This window comes from Rhodotorula paludigena, assembly GCF_050403205.1.
Source record: "Rhodotorula paludigena JCM10292 DNA, Rt_paludigena_JCM10292v1_ctg5, whole genome shotgun sequence".
In the NCBI taxonomy this organism is placed as follows: domain Eukaryota; kingdom Fungi; phylum Basidiomycota; class Microbotryomycetes; order Sporidiobolales; family Sporidiobolaceae; genus Rhodotorula; species Rhodotorula paludigena.
In genome coordinates this window covers 561,953-578,032 of record NW_027481453.1, presented here as the reverse complement: position 1 = coordinate 578,032, position 16,080 = coordinate 561,953, and the positions used below count along the sequence as shown (strand labels likewise).

At 64.9% G+C, this 16,080-nt stretch overlaps 4 protein-coding genes across 4 annotated transcripts; 2 read left to right on the top strand and 2 right to left on the bottom strand.

Annotated features, from left to right (window-relative positions):
- Positions 1-94: 94 nt before the first annotated feature.
- JCM10292_007604 (uncharacterized protein) lies at positions 95-4,361 on the top strand (the record flags this gene model as incomplete). Its single annotated transcript, XM_076646693.1, has 6 exons — positions 95-98; positions 151-1,743; positions 1,799-1,965; positions 2,027-2,331; positions 2,387-2,669; positions 2,724-4,361. The coding sequence occupies 6 exons, from the start codon at positions 95-97 to the stop codon at positions 4,359-4,361; spliced, it is 3,990 nt and encodes a 1,329-aa protein (XP_076507935.1).
- Positions 4,362-4,566: 205 nt separating this feature from the next.
- JCM10292_007603 (uncharacterized protein) lies at positions 4,567-7,633 on the bottom strand (the record flags this gene model as incomplete). The annotated part of the gene is made up of 4 exons (XM_076646692.1): positions 4,567-6,005; positions 6,066-7,333; positions 7,394-7,478; positions 7,543-7,633. The coding sequence occupies 4 exons, from the start codon at positions 7,631-7,633 to the stop codon at positions 4,567-4,569; spliced, it is 2,883 nt and encodes a 960-aa protein (XP_076507934.1).
- Positions 7,634-8,494: 861 nt separating this feature from the next.
- On the bottom strand, positions 8,495-11,607 carry JCM10292_007602 (uncharacterized protein; the record flags this gene model as incomplete). Its single annotated transcript, XM_076646691.1, has 8 exons — positions 8,495-9,276; positions 9,339-10,190; positions 10,249-10,766; positions 10,824-10,972; positions 11,028-11,104; positions 11,160-11,328; positions 11,388-11,459; positions 11,515-11,607. 8 exons carry the CDS (start codon positions 11,605-11,607, stop codon positions 8,495-8,497), a joined length of 2,712 nt encoding a protein of 903 aa, XP_076507933.1.
- A 99-nt stretch (positions 11,608-11,706) lies between these two features.
- On the top strand, positions 11,707-15,848 carry JCM10292_007601 (uncharacterized protein; the record flags this gene model as incomplete). Its single annotated transcript, XM_076646690.1, has 8 exons — positions 11,707-12,045; positions 12,102-13,883; positions 13,942-14,101; positions 14,162-14,512; positions 14,577-14,683; positions 14,788-14,841; positions 14,904-15,224; positions 15,279-15,848. 8 exons carry the CDS (start codon positions 11,707-11,709, stop codon positions 15,846-15,848), a joined length of 3,684 nt encoding a protein of 1,227 aa, XP_076507932.1.
- Between the last annotated feature and the right edge of the window lie 232 nt (positions 15,849-16,080).

The window sequence follows — 16,080 nt, the reverse complement described above, 5'->3', positions numbered from 1 at the left end:
GGAGACCTTGCAACGGTTGAAGCGATATCCGGAGGAGGATGCGCTGCGCAAGAGCGGCGCGAAAGTCCGGGACAGGGGCGCTGAAGGATGGGCGATGGGTAAGCGCCTCGCGCTTGTCCAGTCGTTCCGGTCTGACGCTTTTCTCTGCAGGGTACGTCTATCGAGCGCGAAGCTATGTCGCCGGTCCGCGTTCCGCCGACTACGGCAAGCCTTTGAGCTGGATCATCGAGGCCTATAAGCGAGACCAGTCGTTCTACGAGACGCACTGCGGCGCCGACGCCACGCTCTACGTCCGCTTCCTACGCGGCACCCTCGTTTGGACCACCATGCTCCTCCTCATCGTCTTCCCGCTCCTCACCTCGATCAACTACCTCTACGCGCGCTCTGACTACAGCGCCAACTCGATCGACCGCGCCTCGCTCACTGCACTCGTCAAGGGCACACGCGGGTTGCACCTCCTCCCCATCCACGTCGTTTGCGTCTGGCTCGTCACCCTCTCCTGGATCGCCAACCTCTTTTGGCTAGGCTACGGCCTGCTCCGCATTCGCCGGCGCGAACTTCGCCGCTTGCTCCGCGCAGATGCGGAGCGGCACCAGCGCTCGATCGCGTCCGCCGAGGGGACGTCGACTCCGCCGATGGAGGGAGAGCTCGCCGACGAGCGGGAGCTGGACCCAGCCATTCCGACGCGCGACCTCGGCTGGAGGTACCGCACTGTCCTCGTGCGCAACATTCCGCCCCTCCTACGCTCCGAAGCGGCCCTGCGCGAATATTTCGAGCAGTACCTGCGCGGCATCGACCGCCCTTCCGACGCCTCGACGCCGACCGAGACGCGCTACCCGCCGTCCCGTCCCAGCGTCACATCATTCGAGAAGCAGAAGGGTCCCGGCGAGGTCGTCGAGGAGGCGCTCATTGCCGAAGTGGTCCTCGTCCGGCGTCATCTCGAGCTCAACCAGCTGTTCTTCACGCGGTACCAGGAGGTGCTGCACCAGCTCGAGACAGCGCACGTACAGCTCGCGCGCGCTGTCATGGCGTGGGTGCGCGAGCGCGTTGAGCGCGAGGAGGAGGCGCGCACGGGAGTCGCGCGCCCGGTCGCGCCGGCCGAGTGGTGGAAGCAGCGCTGGCGGCAGGTGCGGCGCAAGCCCGACGAGGAGCGCGACGTACGCGAAGGCGACGACCTCCTCGTCTCGACGCTCAAGCCCTTCCTCGACACGACGCGCTCGGCCAACCCGGACAACGACTCGCTCGAGACGGTGTGGGAGGCGTTGCACCGCGTCCAACTGCACGACCCGTCGATCCTCGACCGCTTCCAGCCTCTCGTCGCGCTGAAGCACTTCGGACGGCAGCGCGTCCCCGCCATCGACTACTACCTGACAAAGCACAACCTTCTCTACACCCTGATCGAGGACAAGCGCGCCAACCCCGAGTCGGTCGGCGCGTCCTCGACCGCGTTCGTCACCTTCTCACGAGCAGTGGACGCTCGTCGCGCTCGCAAAGAGCTCGAGTGGAGGCCGATTCGGCGCCTCTACGGTGGCGGCAAGGTGTTCGACTGCAAGGTCACGATGGCGCCCGAGTTCCGCGACCTGCATTGGCCGCGGCTCGTCCTCGTCAGCCTGTCATCGGACCTCCTGCGCGGGACGGTCCTCCAAATCCTGATCTGGGCAATCACCATCATCTGGGTCGTGCCCGTCTCGATTCTCATCGGTCTGCTCTCGCTCGAGTCGCTTCGACAGCATGTTCCCTCTCGTGAGATTGTTCCTACACGTTGCGATTACGTCGAGCTCACCTTGTTCTTGCGCAGTGGCGGACTTTCTCGACCGCAATCCCGTCGCTCAGTCCCTCGTCACTTCGCTGCTGCCGACGGCGCTCCTCGCGCTGCTCAACATGTACACCCCGACCGTCATCGGCATCATCCAGCGCAAGGGTCGAACTTTGATCACCGAGTCCAAGTGGTCTGCGCTCACTCAGGTGCGCCTCTCGCGTCGTCGGGGCTTTCCGAGCGTGCATGACGAATCGCCGATCTCTGCAGAGCGCCTACTGGAAGTTCATCGTCGTCAACCTGCTCATCATCTTCTGCATCGGCTTCACGGCGTTTACAAGTGTGCTCAACGCCCTCGAGTCGCCCACCTCGGTGCTCGACGTCGTCGCGTCCGCCTTTCCGAAGGGCGCGACCTTCTTCACGTCCTACGAGCTCCTTCAAGCCGGTGTGCACTGCGGCGTCGAGACGTCTTTGCTCGGAATCTCGTGGATCAACCACGCGAGCATCCGCAAGTATGTCGCACCGCGCAAGCGGGCCGCGGAGAACCTGCCTCGCTTCTTCGGCGCCCAGAGTTGGTGCGCAATCTCCACGCCGACAGCATGCCGACAAGCTGACCGCAATCTCTACCAGGCTCCCCAATCACCTCTTCGTCACCTCGATCTCGATCGTCTTCGCCGTCCTCCAGCCACTCGTCGTTGCCTTCTCCTTCATCTACTTCTGCCTCCAGGTCATTGTCTTCAAGGCGCAGTTCGCGCACGTCTACTTCCGGCGCAACTTCGAGGGCGGCGGACGACTCTGGTACCGTCGCATCTTCCGATACAGCCTCGACATCTGCGTGCTCAGCCAGTTCATCATGCTCGCTTTCTTCTGGGTGCTGCGCGAGTTTGCATGCGGCGCATCCTGTATCCCGCTCGTACGCCGTGTTTTCACTCCTACCCGCATACCTGGCTGACAATTCTTTGCGCAGATCCCGATTACTGTCGCGACCAAGATCCTGGGCACGCGCTGGTTCGACCACCTGCTCGACGAGGTCGAGGAAGCGAGGATCGACGCAATCTGCGGCGAGGGCGACCCGCTCGAGGAGCTTAGCGTCCCGCTCACAAAGGAGGACTCGAAGCTCACGTTCACCGAGGCGTTCGACACGGTGAAGACGTTTGCGACAGTCACGCTTCCCGCTCTCGTCATGCACCCATCCGCACGCCTCCCCACGATCCCCTCGCCTCGCAAGCTCGCGTCACACTGGCGCTCGCGGACCGACCCGACTGGGTCACGACCGAAGCCTCGCCGCTCGGTCAGCAAGACGCCGAAGCGGGAGCGGGCAGCGACGGCGCCGGACGACTGGGGCCGCCCGATGCTCGACCCGATCGTCTCGCGCGACGAGGGTACCTTCGAGGGTACGGCTGACAGCCCGCACATGTCGGATGACGTCCACGGCGACGTCTTCAAGGCGAAGGACTTTGCACCCCTCGCCGCCATCGAGAAGCCCCTTCCGCCGTCGGGCTCCGACACGCCACCCGAGCCACCGTCCGCGCTTGTCACGCCGCACCCGCCAGTCATCCGCGACGACCGACCCGTCTCGCACCTGCACTATCGCAACCCTGCTGAGGTCACGCCGCTGTCGCGCTCTTTGTGGCTTCCGCGCGACCCGCTCAAGCCTGTCGACCTGGGCGACACGGTCGACTATCATGGACGTGCACTCGTGTCGAGCGAGGGCGGCCGCGGCGTCGTTGGCTCGTGGGACGAGAGCTTGACGCACCTCGGCGAGGCGGAAGCTGGTGAAGGCGAGAAGACGCAGATCATCCCTGATGCGCCGCTCATCGACAAGGCAGACACGGCCCAGGCAGGTGCCGGTGCACCAGCCTCGCCAACTCTGAGCCGCGTCGGCTCTCGTCTCTCGGCGTTCAGCCACGCCGGCGGCACGGGCTTCGCGTTGACGGGCACCGAGCGCGTTCGCGTCGCAGCCGACGTCGCAGCCAAGCAAGACTCGACCGCGTCGGGCGGGCTCACGCGCCGCGTCACTCGCGCGAGCTCAGCCGGTGCCCGCTCGCCCGCACCTTCGCCGCACCATTCACCCGTCCTTACCCGTCACCCGGACGACCTGCGCCCGTTCGGCCCGCCCATCCCCTCCTTCTCGGCCGAGCCCGAGACACTCGCCGAAAGCGATAGGTCTGCCGCGTCGAACGCAGCAGCGGCACACAGCCCGCGGCGGACGTCTCTCCTCGTTCCCGCCAGCACACGCCGCCCTTCTGCCGGCTCTATCGCCTCTCTCACCTCACCTGTATCTCCTGTCGGTTACCGCACGACACGCTCGATGCGCTCGGGCTCGATCGCGCCGTCGCTTGGTCACCTTCGCCTCGGCCCGAGCGAGGGCGTCATCCTCGAGGAAGAGGGCGAGGGCACTATCGCCGTGTCGATCTCGCAGGCGGCGGCTGTACGCACGGAGCTGCTCGAGGAAGAGCGGAGGAGCCACCTTGCGTATGCCGCGGCGGAGCGGCACCGGCTCGAGCAGGAGCAGAAGGACCGCGAGCAGAGCGAGTCGGGCAAGAGCTGGTGGAGGAAGGTCCTTGTGCGGCAGGACATCCAGGGCGAGGCGGATCGCACTTGACAGCACCCTTACATGCACATACGCAACTCGTAGCAGGCCTAATCACGCCCTCCGCATGTACACGTTTAATTTCCTAGACGCGGCCCCCCTCTGTTGCTCACCTTGTCATGTCTAGATACGGTTCTCTCGACTCAAAAGCTGGAGATTGCGGAAAGGAGTCTCGCATGACAACAACACGAGGTTCTACGGACGATACAAAGAGATGCTACGCATACGAACCGTAAATGCTCTCCGTCGCGCTTCGGTAGTGCACATCCGAGTGCCTCTTCATCGCCGCCATCGAGTCGAGGCTGTCGAAGCCTTCTGGAGCTAGTGAATCGAGCAGTTTCGACTGTTGCTTCGCCGCCGTGGTAGGAAGTGGCGGCGCAATTGGCGCAAAGGTCGACTTGGCGGGAGATGGCGAAGGCGTGACGTCCATGAAAGGTGCTGAAGACCGAGAGAGGTGAAATACGGGCGACTGAGGCGTGTCGAGTACGCTCGTGTCTGGCGTGAAAGGTGAGGAGGAACCGCAGGGCGAAAGATCCGAGCCGGACAGGGTGAGGTCGGGCGTGCGATCGCCGCTCGCGAGCGGAGACAGGGTCGAGGACGACGGCGAGGCTTCTGCAGGAGGCAGTCCCAGCTGCGCCAAAACGTCGCGCTCGGCGGCCGAAACCGTCAGCGGGTTGCGCTCGACCGACGGGCTCGGCGGCATCGGCGACGACGTCTCTGTTGTAGCTTGCCGACCAGCGAGCGAGGCCGAGCGCGCGAGGCGCAAGGGAGCAGGAGGTAATGGGCGCGTGGACGATTTGCGCTGAAGAGGTGCGGCGCCCACTTTGACGGACGATTTGCGCGCTGGCGGCTGGATCGTCACGGCAGGGATGCTGCCAAACACGTCGCGTGGCGTGCCGTCGTCGTCCTTCTCGTCTCCTAGCGTAGTGTGCGACGAGATTCCGAGCGCGGAGTGTGCAAGCTTTGGCTGCCGTTCCGACGAGGGAGTGGCAAGCGGGCTGCCCGTCAGAGAAGAGGTCGAGCGCGACAGCCCGATACCGAGCCCGCGAGCCTGCGGCCGCGCCGGACTGCTGGTCGTGCTGCCCGCGAGCGAGCTGGACGACAGCTCGCCGACTTCGCCTGCGGCCGAGTGAATCGAGTGCTGGTACTTCTCAGCCTCGCCGTACGGGCTATGTGCCCCGCCTGTCGCGGCCGAGTAGGGCGAGAGCGAATCCTTAGAGTCGGACTCGGGAACCGAGCCGAGCGGGCGGCGAGTGAAGCTGAGCGGGGCGGTAGTGGGCGAGTGGTGCGGTCGCGCGGGAGACGCGAGCACCGAGGACGCGTCCGAGACACGGTACGAGCTCACACCGCGCCCGCCGCCGATAGTGACGCCCGCAGCAGCGGCGAGCCCGCTCAAGTCGCTCGCTTCGCTGGCGCGCGCGGCGTAGTGCGGCTGCGCGAACATCGCCTCAAGCTCGCGCAGCGGCTTCGAGTCAACGCGAGTCGAGTGTCGTCGCACGTTGGTCAAAGGCGGATGATCGCGCGTCGCGGCGACGGCGGGTTGAGGCGGAAGAGGGAACGAGGCTGAAGTCGGAGGGGGAGACGACACGCGCTTGCGCGACGTCGTGCGCTGCGGTGGTCGCACATCGGATTCTGCTGCCGATGGGGCGGGCTCGTCTGGAATGCATCGACGTTAGCAACGGAGAGAATCGAAGGAGGCGCAGGAAGAAGACGCACCCCAATCTCCTTCTTCTCCGCCGTACGGATCCTCCTCTTCTCCCGCGTACACGTCCGTCAAACCGAGGATGGTATCCTTCTTGCTCCTCTCGCGCGGTTGCGGAACCTCGCGCGCCTGTCCCTCTGCTTGGCGCTCCTGCCCCTGCTCCCCTCCGCCGAGCAGGATCTCCTTGAACCGCTCCTCGAGCCGCTCGTCACGCGCAAGCTCCTGTGTATCGCGCTGCGCCGCCTCGGGCCTCCTCGCAAAGTTGTAAGGGGACGGCGGCGCGCCCATCGAGGGCACCTCGCTGGGGCGCGAAGGGCGGCGCGGCGGGTAGTGCGCGGCCGTGATGGGTTGCGGACCGACGGGAACGCCGTTGAGGGAGAGATGCTGGGGAGGGACATGTCCGCCCTGCTGCGGCGTGGCAGGCGCGGCCGGATATTGCGACAGGGGCTGCGGCGGGACAGAGGGAGGCGGTGTGGCAGTCGCGCGTGGAGGAAGATGCGCGGGAGCAGGCGACACGGGGTTGGCAAGCGAGGAGGGCGGGTACTGCGCCATCGAGCGGGAACCGCTCTGGCCGGAGAAGCTGATGATGTCGTTGACGCTGTATGCATCGGTCGTCGGACGACCGCGACCGACCGCGGGAACGGAGGAGGCGAGGCTTGACTCGGTGCCGCTGCGTGCCATGCTGGCGAGAGGCATGCCGAGCAGCTCCGCTCGCGCGGCGCCGAGATCGCGCGGCGCAAAGACAGGAAGGGCGTTTGGTTGCGAGGGGAGAGGCGCGACCCAACTCTTCTCGTCAACGTTCGAACACAAGCTCGCAAGTGAGTGCTGCGCCCACGGCTTTTCGGTGTCGCCGTATGGGCTCGGCTTCAGCGAGTCGGTGCTCGCCCAGGCGTTGTCGTTGTCGTGCGCCCCGAGTACGCGGATGGGCCTGCCGGCGATGCCGCCGCCTGACCCGCCAGCGGCACCTGATGATGCGCCGTCCTTCAGGCTGTTCCAGCCAAGATCGTCGTCGTTCGCCCTCGCCTTGCGCTTCTTCCAGCAGCAGAACCCGATTCCTGCCAGGATCGCAACGCCCAACACGCCACCGCCGATGGCAATCCCGTAGATCGCGCCTTGCGGCAGACCCGCTGTTGCGTTTGAAGCGATAGTGGAAGCGGCGATGGGAGCGGACGAGGCCGTGGAGAGTACGTTGAGCGCAGAAGAGCTGGATGAGGGTGCAGTTTCGAGGCTCAGGGTGCGGCTCGGCGCAACGGAAGGGACGAGGCGAGTAGCAGATGCGGGTCTGCAATTGTTCCGGCGCGTCAGTACAAGACGGAACCGGTTGCGAGACAAGAGGACCGACTGAGGAGACGAAGCGCCAGGGCCGAGCAGGTCGGTGATGGCACCGAAGACGGCCGTGCCAGTCTCAGTGGTGCGGGTGGTCGTTGCTGCAAGTCCAGAGTCAGATCAGCCGAGTGCACGTTGCGCGCCTTCATTGATGGAAGCACATACCTCGTCGCCGTGTTGTGCGAGCTGCAGTCGTCGTCGCCGCGGGCTCTGCGCTCGTAGCTCGCTGCCGTTTGTGCAGCATCCGCTTGTGCATTCCTGATCCCGCGAGAGGTGTATCGAGCCCGCTCGGAGTGCCGTGATGCTGCTGCATTCCGGGTGGGGCTCTGAAAGGCGCGGGAGGGAGAGGGCGGTGCGGGCGAAAGCAATGATGCGCAGGTCCGACTGCGACCGAGCTGGTAGGTGGCGTGGCTCGTCGTCGGCGCTGATGAAGCTGGCGAGGAGATGGAAGAAGTCGCTCGGATGGGTTCGTGCGAGAGGAAGCAGGCGCAAGCGTCTCTGAGGCTGAATGCGCAGCGTCCGCCTGTTGCTCCACTGAGCCTCGTCTGGAGTGTGCAGACGGCGTTGCTGGCTGCCGCTGGAGTCGTGCAGCAAGCGCGCGCGGTTGCGGATGAGCGAGAAGACGGCTCGCTTCCGATCGCAAACGGTCACGACGCGTCGCAACGCGCTCCCGACGGCCTTCGCAAGCAGCCGAAAAGCGCGTTCGCTGCGCTGTCCATGGCAGCTCGATTGTTGCAAGTGTCAGATGCTGCTCACGGGAAGCACAGCTTGCTTTCAATTTGCTCACTCGAACAAGAGCTGCTGCCGACGCACTGCATCCTCCCGTCACATTGGCTCCTGCGCCAAATCTGGCTGCGCGCCTGTCCCGCCGGGCTTCCGAAGTGCTCGCCCCAGCGATCGCTCGCGTGGTGACCGTGCGCCTAGGCGAGCTGGGAGATTCAGTCGTGCGATAGCCCGTGCTTGAGGTCTTCCCTGTCGACGCGCGCTCTCTTCTCTCTCCTGACCAAGCCAAGCTTGTAGTGCGCGCATCAAAGTCGAACAGTCAGACCTGCACTTCACAACGACAACTTCGCTCGGCGAGACCTTGAACTCCCGAATGCGATTGCGGCTGTAGGGTTCAGCCGGTGCGGAAAGGGTCGAGCGACTCGAGCTCGATGAGCAGGTCCGCGGACGGCTGGCAAAGCATCCAGGACATCAGCGGGACATCGCAGCGCACAATATCCGCGAGCAGACGCACCTTGTCCCCGTCCTCGCCATTTGTCCCATCGCCGTCCTCCCCACTCTCGTCGCCCTCCCCCGCTCCACTCTCGCTCCCAAGCGACTTCCCATCGCGCCACTCCGGCGTCTTGACACTCTCAACCTTCTCTCCCTCCCGTGCGCCCCTCCCGCCGCGCTCAGACCGCTCCCGCAGCAGCTCGGCACGCTCCCGCGCGAGCGCGGCCGAGGATGCGAGTGTCGCCTGTGCGGCGGGCTGACTGGAAGGTGGCGACGACGTGGAGGAGGAAAGGCGGTGTGCGTGTCGAACGGGGCTGAACTTGGACGTGAGAGGCTGGTACAGCCGCGAGGATGCGGCAGAAACGGGCGCAGCGGCGGCAAGGTCGTGAGCCGTCGGCTGGGTCTCGAACGCCTCGAGGAGGGCGACGCCGAACTCGGCGAGTGACCGCGTGGAGTGCTGCTCACCGGCGCGAAGCAGCGCTTGACGCTGTCCGGGTGCCGGCGACGTGCAGAGCTCGTCCGCGAGACGGAAGAGGCGCGACGCCTCGGGCGACGCGGAGCGGGACGAAGCGCCGTACAAGCGAGTCGAGAGCTCGGCGTCCCCAAACAGTGAGGGGTTGCAGGCAAGGAGACGGAGGAAGGCGAAGAGGAGCGGTTCTTGCGAGAGCGAGAGAAGGTCGTCGGCTACGAGGACGAGAAGTTAATCCGAGTCTTTTTTGAAAAGCCTTCGGATTGGGAAAACGTACCTGTTGGTCCCGCAAGGAAGTCCACCAACGCCTTAGCCGCCTTGTACGCGTCGTTTTCCCGCAGCACATGCATCACCCCCGCGACCCACAAGCCCGCCACGACACTCTCCTTCCACCTACCCGCTGCGTCGGCAATAAACTCGCACGCGAAGGACTGCTGTGCGTCGGGTGGGGCATACTGGAACGAGGCGAGAACGGGAAGGACGAGGGAAGGCAAGACGGAGGTGCGGGAGATGCCGACCTCGGGACGGGCGAGAAGGTCCAGCAGCGTAGACGCCGGAGGAAGAGACGACGAGGCGGAACCCGGCTCATTGCCGGCCGAGGTTGACGATGGCAGGAACGGCAGGACCTCGAGCACGCGCTCGATGACACGGTCTTTCCGCTCGCGTTCCCGCGCGCCTCGTTTCCTCCCTGTCCCCGCGCTTGACCCACTCCGGACCGATGTTGTGCTCGCGCCCTGTGCCCCTTCATCGGGCGTCCTGAGCGCAGCGAGCGTTCGCTCGAAATGCAGCTGGACGAGGTGCGGGTCGACGCGATGCAGTAGCACGAGCGCGGCGCGGCGGACAGACGCATCGGCGTGATCGAGCGCTCCGAGTATGTTGCGAAAGGCACGTTCGCGATCGCTCGCGTCGGATGAGCTGGCGGAGCCGTCGAGTGATTGCGAAGGCGACGAGGTCCACAGATCGGGCGGGAGAAGGGCGAGGGCGCGAAGGGCGAAGTAGAGGGAGGACGCAGACTGGGCTGCCGAGAGGCGTTGATTGAGGTGGGAGAGGAGAGCGGGGACGGTGGAGGATTCGGACATGGTCGCTGACGGAACGAGGGCAAGGATGCGGAGGCAGGAAAGCAAGGTGGCTGTATAGTAGTTCATGCTTCAGTGCACTCATTTGTGAGCTTGGGAACCTGGACGCACCATCGGCAGCTTCGTTGCCCGTCTGCAACGCATCACGCGCGATTCTCCATATTGCGACGCCGACATCCTTCGCGGCCTCGTCCGCGATCGTATCGCCTCCACTCGCAATCAGCTCGCTCTCGAGCGAGGCTAGCACCTTTGCTGTCGCCCACATCGCTTTGAAGCCCTTGTGCCTTTTCTGATGCCCATCGAAATCGGCCGTGCGAATGTCGCGCAGGATGCCGAGTTGAAGCGAGATGCGTTCGCTTCGACTCTCGAGAAGGGGGTGCAATGGCGAAGAAGTCGACAGGGCCGATGAAATGGCGGCGAGGAATGAGAGCGACATTGCCGAGCCGGAGAGATCGGGTGAGGTATGGCGGTAGCGAGTCGAGGTGGAAGCGGACGGCGGGGCCGGCAGCACGAGCTGGAGTACCGCGCTCCGAACGTCGTCCGTCAACGATGCATCCGGATGGTCGCTGTTGTGCGCGACGCGAACGAGCGAGAGGGCAGCTTCGAGCGCAAGACGCCGGATCTGGTCGCTGCGGGAGGAGCGAGGTCAGCGCAGACCGACAGAGAGGTATAAGAAAGGAGCATACGGCACGCTCGAGTCGACGAGCATTGCCAGAACACCTTGGCGCACGGCAGGAACGAGTTCCGCCGTGACGAGCGCAGGGTGCGCGACTGCACGAAGGGCGAGAGCCCATCTTGCTTCAGCCTTGTGCGCTTCTGCAGGAAGGTCGAGGTCCTGCGAGCCGATCATCAGTCGCAAGGCAGGTGTGGTTGGGGTTTGATCGACGCACGTTGCGGATGGTGTTGATGAGGAGGAGCTTGAGCGGATGCGGGCCGGGCGAGAAGAGCTCGGCACACGCCCGGTAGCCTGCAGCCACTGAAGTATGTCAAGTACAGCATTCGCGCAGAGCGACTGTACGCACCAATCTGGCGGTCGTGAATGTTGCCGGTCCCTCCTCCTCCCGCAAGCATGACGGCGGTCGGCAACGCCCACTCGCAGGTCCAGAGCTCTTCCTCCGTAGGCTCGAGTCCTACGTCTGGGCGTTGCGTGCTGCAGTACAGGAGCAGCACGAGGTCATGGCGGGCAGTCGCCTGTCTCCCCACATGGTCGGGTCAGCCTAGATGAGTGCGTCAGCGCAGGAGAGACGGACCGGCGAAGGTGCCCGCTTGGTCCAAGCTGTACGAATCTTGCCCAAGCAGGCGAGCAACACTGCGTTCGTTTCCTGCTCGGCGATATGTCAGTCCTTCTCGGCATGCGCGGCGAGACGAGAGGCGCACCTCCGGCGAGCGGGACTGTTCGACTGCCTGTACGAGCTTGTAGTGAGTCGCAGAGAGCGCCGTGCTCTGCGCGTAGCTCCCAAGCTGGCTCATCGCCGTTCCTCGCGTGGGCCGACCAAGGTCAAGCAACAAGTTGACCTCGCTCTTCTCTTTCGGTCCGCTGGACAGGCTTCGCACGAGAGCGTGCTCGCCATGGTGTGGCCGCCCGAAGGGAGCGCACACCCGCCCAACGCTTCTGGGTCCTCTCGCCCTCCTCCCCCCGCTCGAGCGGGAGAACCTCCATCGCCGACCGAACGGCCCGTCTACGGCCAGAGCTGGGGCCAGAGCATCTCGCCGGACCGCGCACTGCAGTACAGCCCCGGCCGTACCTACGTCCAGCCACGCAGCAACTCGTTCTCGGGCCCATCCTCGTCCGCTCCCCTCCTTTCGCGCATGGATGGAGGTCAGGCGTCTAGCGGGGGTGCGGGGTGGACGTCGTACAACGGCTCCAACGCTGCCAGCTCCTCGACGGTCAAATCAAACGGGCCGATGGTGAGCTACTGAGCATTGACGCCGTTGCTCCTGGTCGTTGACCTTCGACTCTGCAGCTCCTCAACCGCCTTGGCTCCTCTTCGGCCGGAAAGAGCACTTCAACAACGACGTCGACAGCCCTACCCGCCCATGCGCCGGACTCCCGGTCCCTCCTCAACCGTATGAAGCCCAAGTCAGGCTCGTCGAACCCGAAAGCTGAACAATCGACACCGCTGCACGCTGCACCGACCCAGCCGCCAGCAAAGGCGAAGCGAGCGTCTTTCGATCTGCTCAGACGCCTCGACGAGCCAGCTCAGTCTCGCACGGCATCGCCCGAAACATTCCAACCCAGCTCTGCCTTTTCGCCTTTCGCCCGCACACCGTCTCTCGACCGCGCCGGGTCGCAGCCGAAACCGCAGCAGTCGAAACAGAAGAAGCTGCAGAATTCGGCGCAACCGAATGTGCCGAAGAAGCATTCGCCTGCCCCGCAACAATCGTCGCTAGCGTCCCGTCTCGGTGGCTTTACAAGCCACGCGGGGCCGAGCGATGCGCAATCTCCAGTATTGACGACTGCAGCATCTCGCTCGCGTTCGGGGTCTGCGTTTTCTTCGCCCAGGTCGACCCCAGCGCCGACGTTCAGTTCGTCAGCTACGGCGGGCATTGAGCCTGGTCGCTTCGTGCGCTCGAACCAGCCTGCCAACGTTTCGACCTCTTCGACTTCACAAGCGTTCTCGATCAACGGCCGCGGGCAAAAGCTCTCGATCAACGGCCGCCCTCGCGACTCGTCCGGCGTGGTAGGCAACGCAGCTGCACCTTCGCCTCCAGATCCTAATTCGAGCATCCCTGTCCCTGCGCCAGTTGTGGCCGCGAACGCATCTACGATCTCAAATGCTCAAGCCGAGCGGATCAGCCCGCGCGCAAGCGCATCCGACACGACCACGGCGCCGCCCGCCGTCCCTTTGTCCCCTTCCCCCGCCGAAGCCGGCACACCCCCTCTTCGCCCTCGCGATCTCTCCGGCGCTCATTCCACCGCAGCTCTTGCCCCGGCTCCTCCCGCCGCCGTCCCTTCACCACCCGTCTCGCCGCGCCGCATCCCCGCAGCGCTGAAGAAGACTCTTGCAGCGAGTCCGCGCGCGCGAGCAGCGCCAGACCTCGCCCCTCCTCCGCCTACATCGTCTGCTCCTGTGACTGCGCCTGTGCTGCACGAACCGGCTCGTGCGGAAGAGCCGGCACCATTCATCAAGCCCGAGCCGCCGTCCCCCCCGCGCGCGCCTCCCGCTGCGGACCCCGCGCCCGCTCCTACCGCGATGGGCTCGCTCCTCTCGCGCATCAAGCCCGATCCCGAGCGCGACGCGGCGGCCGACGCCGAGCTGCTGCGGCAGAAGACGGCCGAGCTGGAGGACCTCGAGCGCGCGGCCGAGCGCGCGCGGGCGAGGGACGCCGAGCGGGAGAAGGAGCGCGTGGCAGCGCAGGAGCAGGAGAAGAAGCGTCGCGAGGCGCACAGGAGGGATGAGCTTGAGCGCGAGCTGGATGAGCATGTTGCGCGCCGGAGGGACGAGGAGACGGCCGCGGTCGTCGCAGCGAAGCGGGCGCGGGAGAAGGAAAGGGAGGCGGAGCCTCACCGCGAACCACAGCTCGCGGCGAATCGGGCGAAGGTCGACGCTGCCGAGGAGGAGTTCGCGCAGCGCAAGCGCACTGAGGAGGCGAAGAAGCGGATCGACGAGGAGAAGAGGAAGGCTGAGGAGGCGAGCCGTGCGTTGCGCGCGGCCGAGGTCAAGAAACGTCTAGAGGCGGAGCGGGCGAGGTCGGCTTCCGTTGGAGCGACATCTGCGGCGGGATCGTCGACGAGCAACGGCCCGGTGCGTTGGTCTCGGGCGTCGCGCCCTGTGCCCTGCTGACCGCTTGCGCACGCTTCAGAGTCAGCTTCCCACAACAGCACTCTGGGACAAGCACATTCCCGCCCTACACAAGCGGACATCGTACCTCTGGGCAGTGCCGGCGGGCCAGCCCGCCCTCGCCGAGCTTGTGCAGGATCGCAAGCGCATTTTCCGCAAGCAGCGCGCTTTTGCTACTGATGGTTCGTTCGGACCCGCACCCTCCGCCAAAGTCGGCGTCATTGCTGACACCGCCGCTGCAGCCGAACGACAGAAGCGTTCGTACGACGCCGTGGCCACCCACGTCGGTGCGGCGAATTGGAGTCCGAACGTGAAGACCATGTACAAGTACAAAGTGCGCGACTACGCCTCGTTCTGCCGCTCGCTTGATCTCCCGCCGTGGCCCATGACAGCCGCCGTCATTGCCCTCTTCCTTCACGCCGCCCACCCCGATACGCTCGCGACAAGCACTCGTCAGACCTATCAAAACAAAATCGATATCGTGCGACGAGTGTGCAGCGATGTCTGGGCCGGCGTGCCTGGCTGTTGCGAGCTCAACGCCTGGCCCGGGGCGCAACAGGCAATTCACGAATGGAAGACCGCCAAACCGGCTCGTGCGTGTCAATCCTTTCTCACAGTCCCCGCCAGACTTGCGTTGATTTGGCACAGAGCAAACAGTCTCGACGGGCGACTCCACCGGGCAATCCGCCCGAGGCACTAGTCCCGAGGAGCAGCTGCCTGCTACGTCTGACGAAGAGTGGTTGGAGGACCCGGATGATGGCGATGTGGACGCCGACGACGCTCCAACGCTTGGTCGGACCCGCCTGTCGGCGAGTCAGAATTACGCGAGCTTCTCCACTGGCACTCGCTGATCCACTTGATTTTGCAGGAGCAAGATCTCGCCAAGTACGCCTTCGAATGTAGAAAGACGGTGTGGCAATACGTGAGTCTTCTCATGAAGCAAATCGTGCTTTCCATCTGGTTGCTGACGGTCTCGCATTCCAGCCGACTCCCGGCATTCCCGCCACGGGGCAGCTCTTCGACCGTCTAAGCGATCTGTATCGCGCAACCGCAGTCGCCGTCGTACCCGTACTTGGGATCGGTATTCAGCTCCGGAAGCGCGGTGTGCGCTGCAACCGCCACAACGAGGGCTGCCCGTTCCGCATCACTGCCGAACCGGCCGGGGGCACCAAGGTGCGCGTAACGGCCAAGACGATCTACGAGCACAACCACGACCGGAATCCCAAGATCGCCGAGGATCCGTCCTGGCGGCCTTTCGTCCGGAACAAGGTGGCGCGTGAAGCGATCGAGGAGCACGATCAGGCTGTGCGTTTCGCATCTTCCTCGTCTATTCGGCCTCACTGACGTGGACACCTCTAGCATGCTCGGCGCACGAGCAATTCGAGCCGTAAGCGCGCCAAGAGCCCAGTCCAGGCTCCCTCGCCCAAAAAGCAGGCGCGACGACTTTCGAACGAATCGCGCGCGACCGCCGCTTCGCCAGCGCTCTCCAGCACGAAGAAGCTCGCGGAGGCTGCTGTATCGACTGAGGAAGTTCAGGACGACGTCACTCCGCTCACGACACACCCAACACCGCCTGCCCGGCCACCAACACCCATCAATGCGGCTGCGCCGTCGCCACCTCCTGCCGCCTCCATCCGCCCCAATATTTCGCAACTTCTCGTTCCCGATGGATCGACGTTCCGTCCCTCTCTTCGCGCCTTTCTCGTCCGAGTCGACCCCTCTCTTTCCGCCTTCGCCGACCCGCTCATTGCCGCGGGCATCATTTCGCCGCGCCATCTCGCACTCTTCCTACAGCTCGAGCCGTCGTCACGCCTAGCGCTGTACGAGGACCTGAGCATCGAGGGTGAGGCGGCCATGCTCGACGTTCAGGCGATCGAGCGGTTTGAGGCGGCCATTGCGGCGGGTCAGGCGGGTCGCTGGGCGACCTAGGTGTCTGTGTCGAGAATCCGTCATTGTTGTCTGTCTCTGCGGTGCAGTACCACTTGTTGTCGTTCTCGCACACGCTCGTGCACGTGCCGCGAAAGTCTCTCTGGTCGATCGCAAGTGCTGCTAGGCTTCGCTGGGTGAGTTGCTGTGATTCTTCAAGCGCCTACGAGATCATTACGTCGAGGAATAGGCAGGCGGGAAGGCGGATGCCGACTTCACTGTCTCGTCGCGAGCC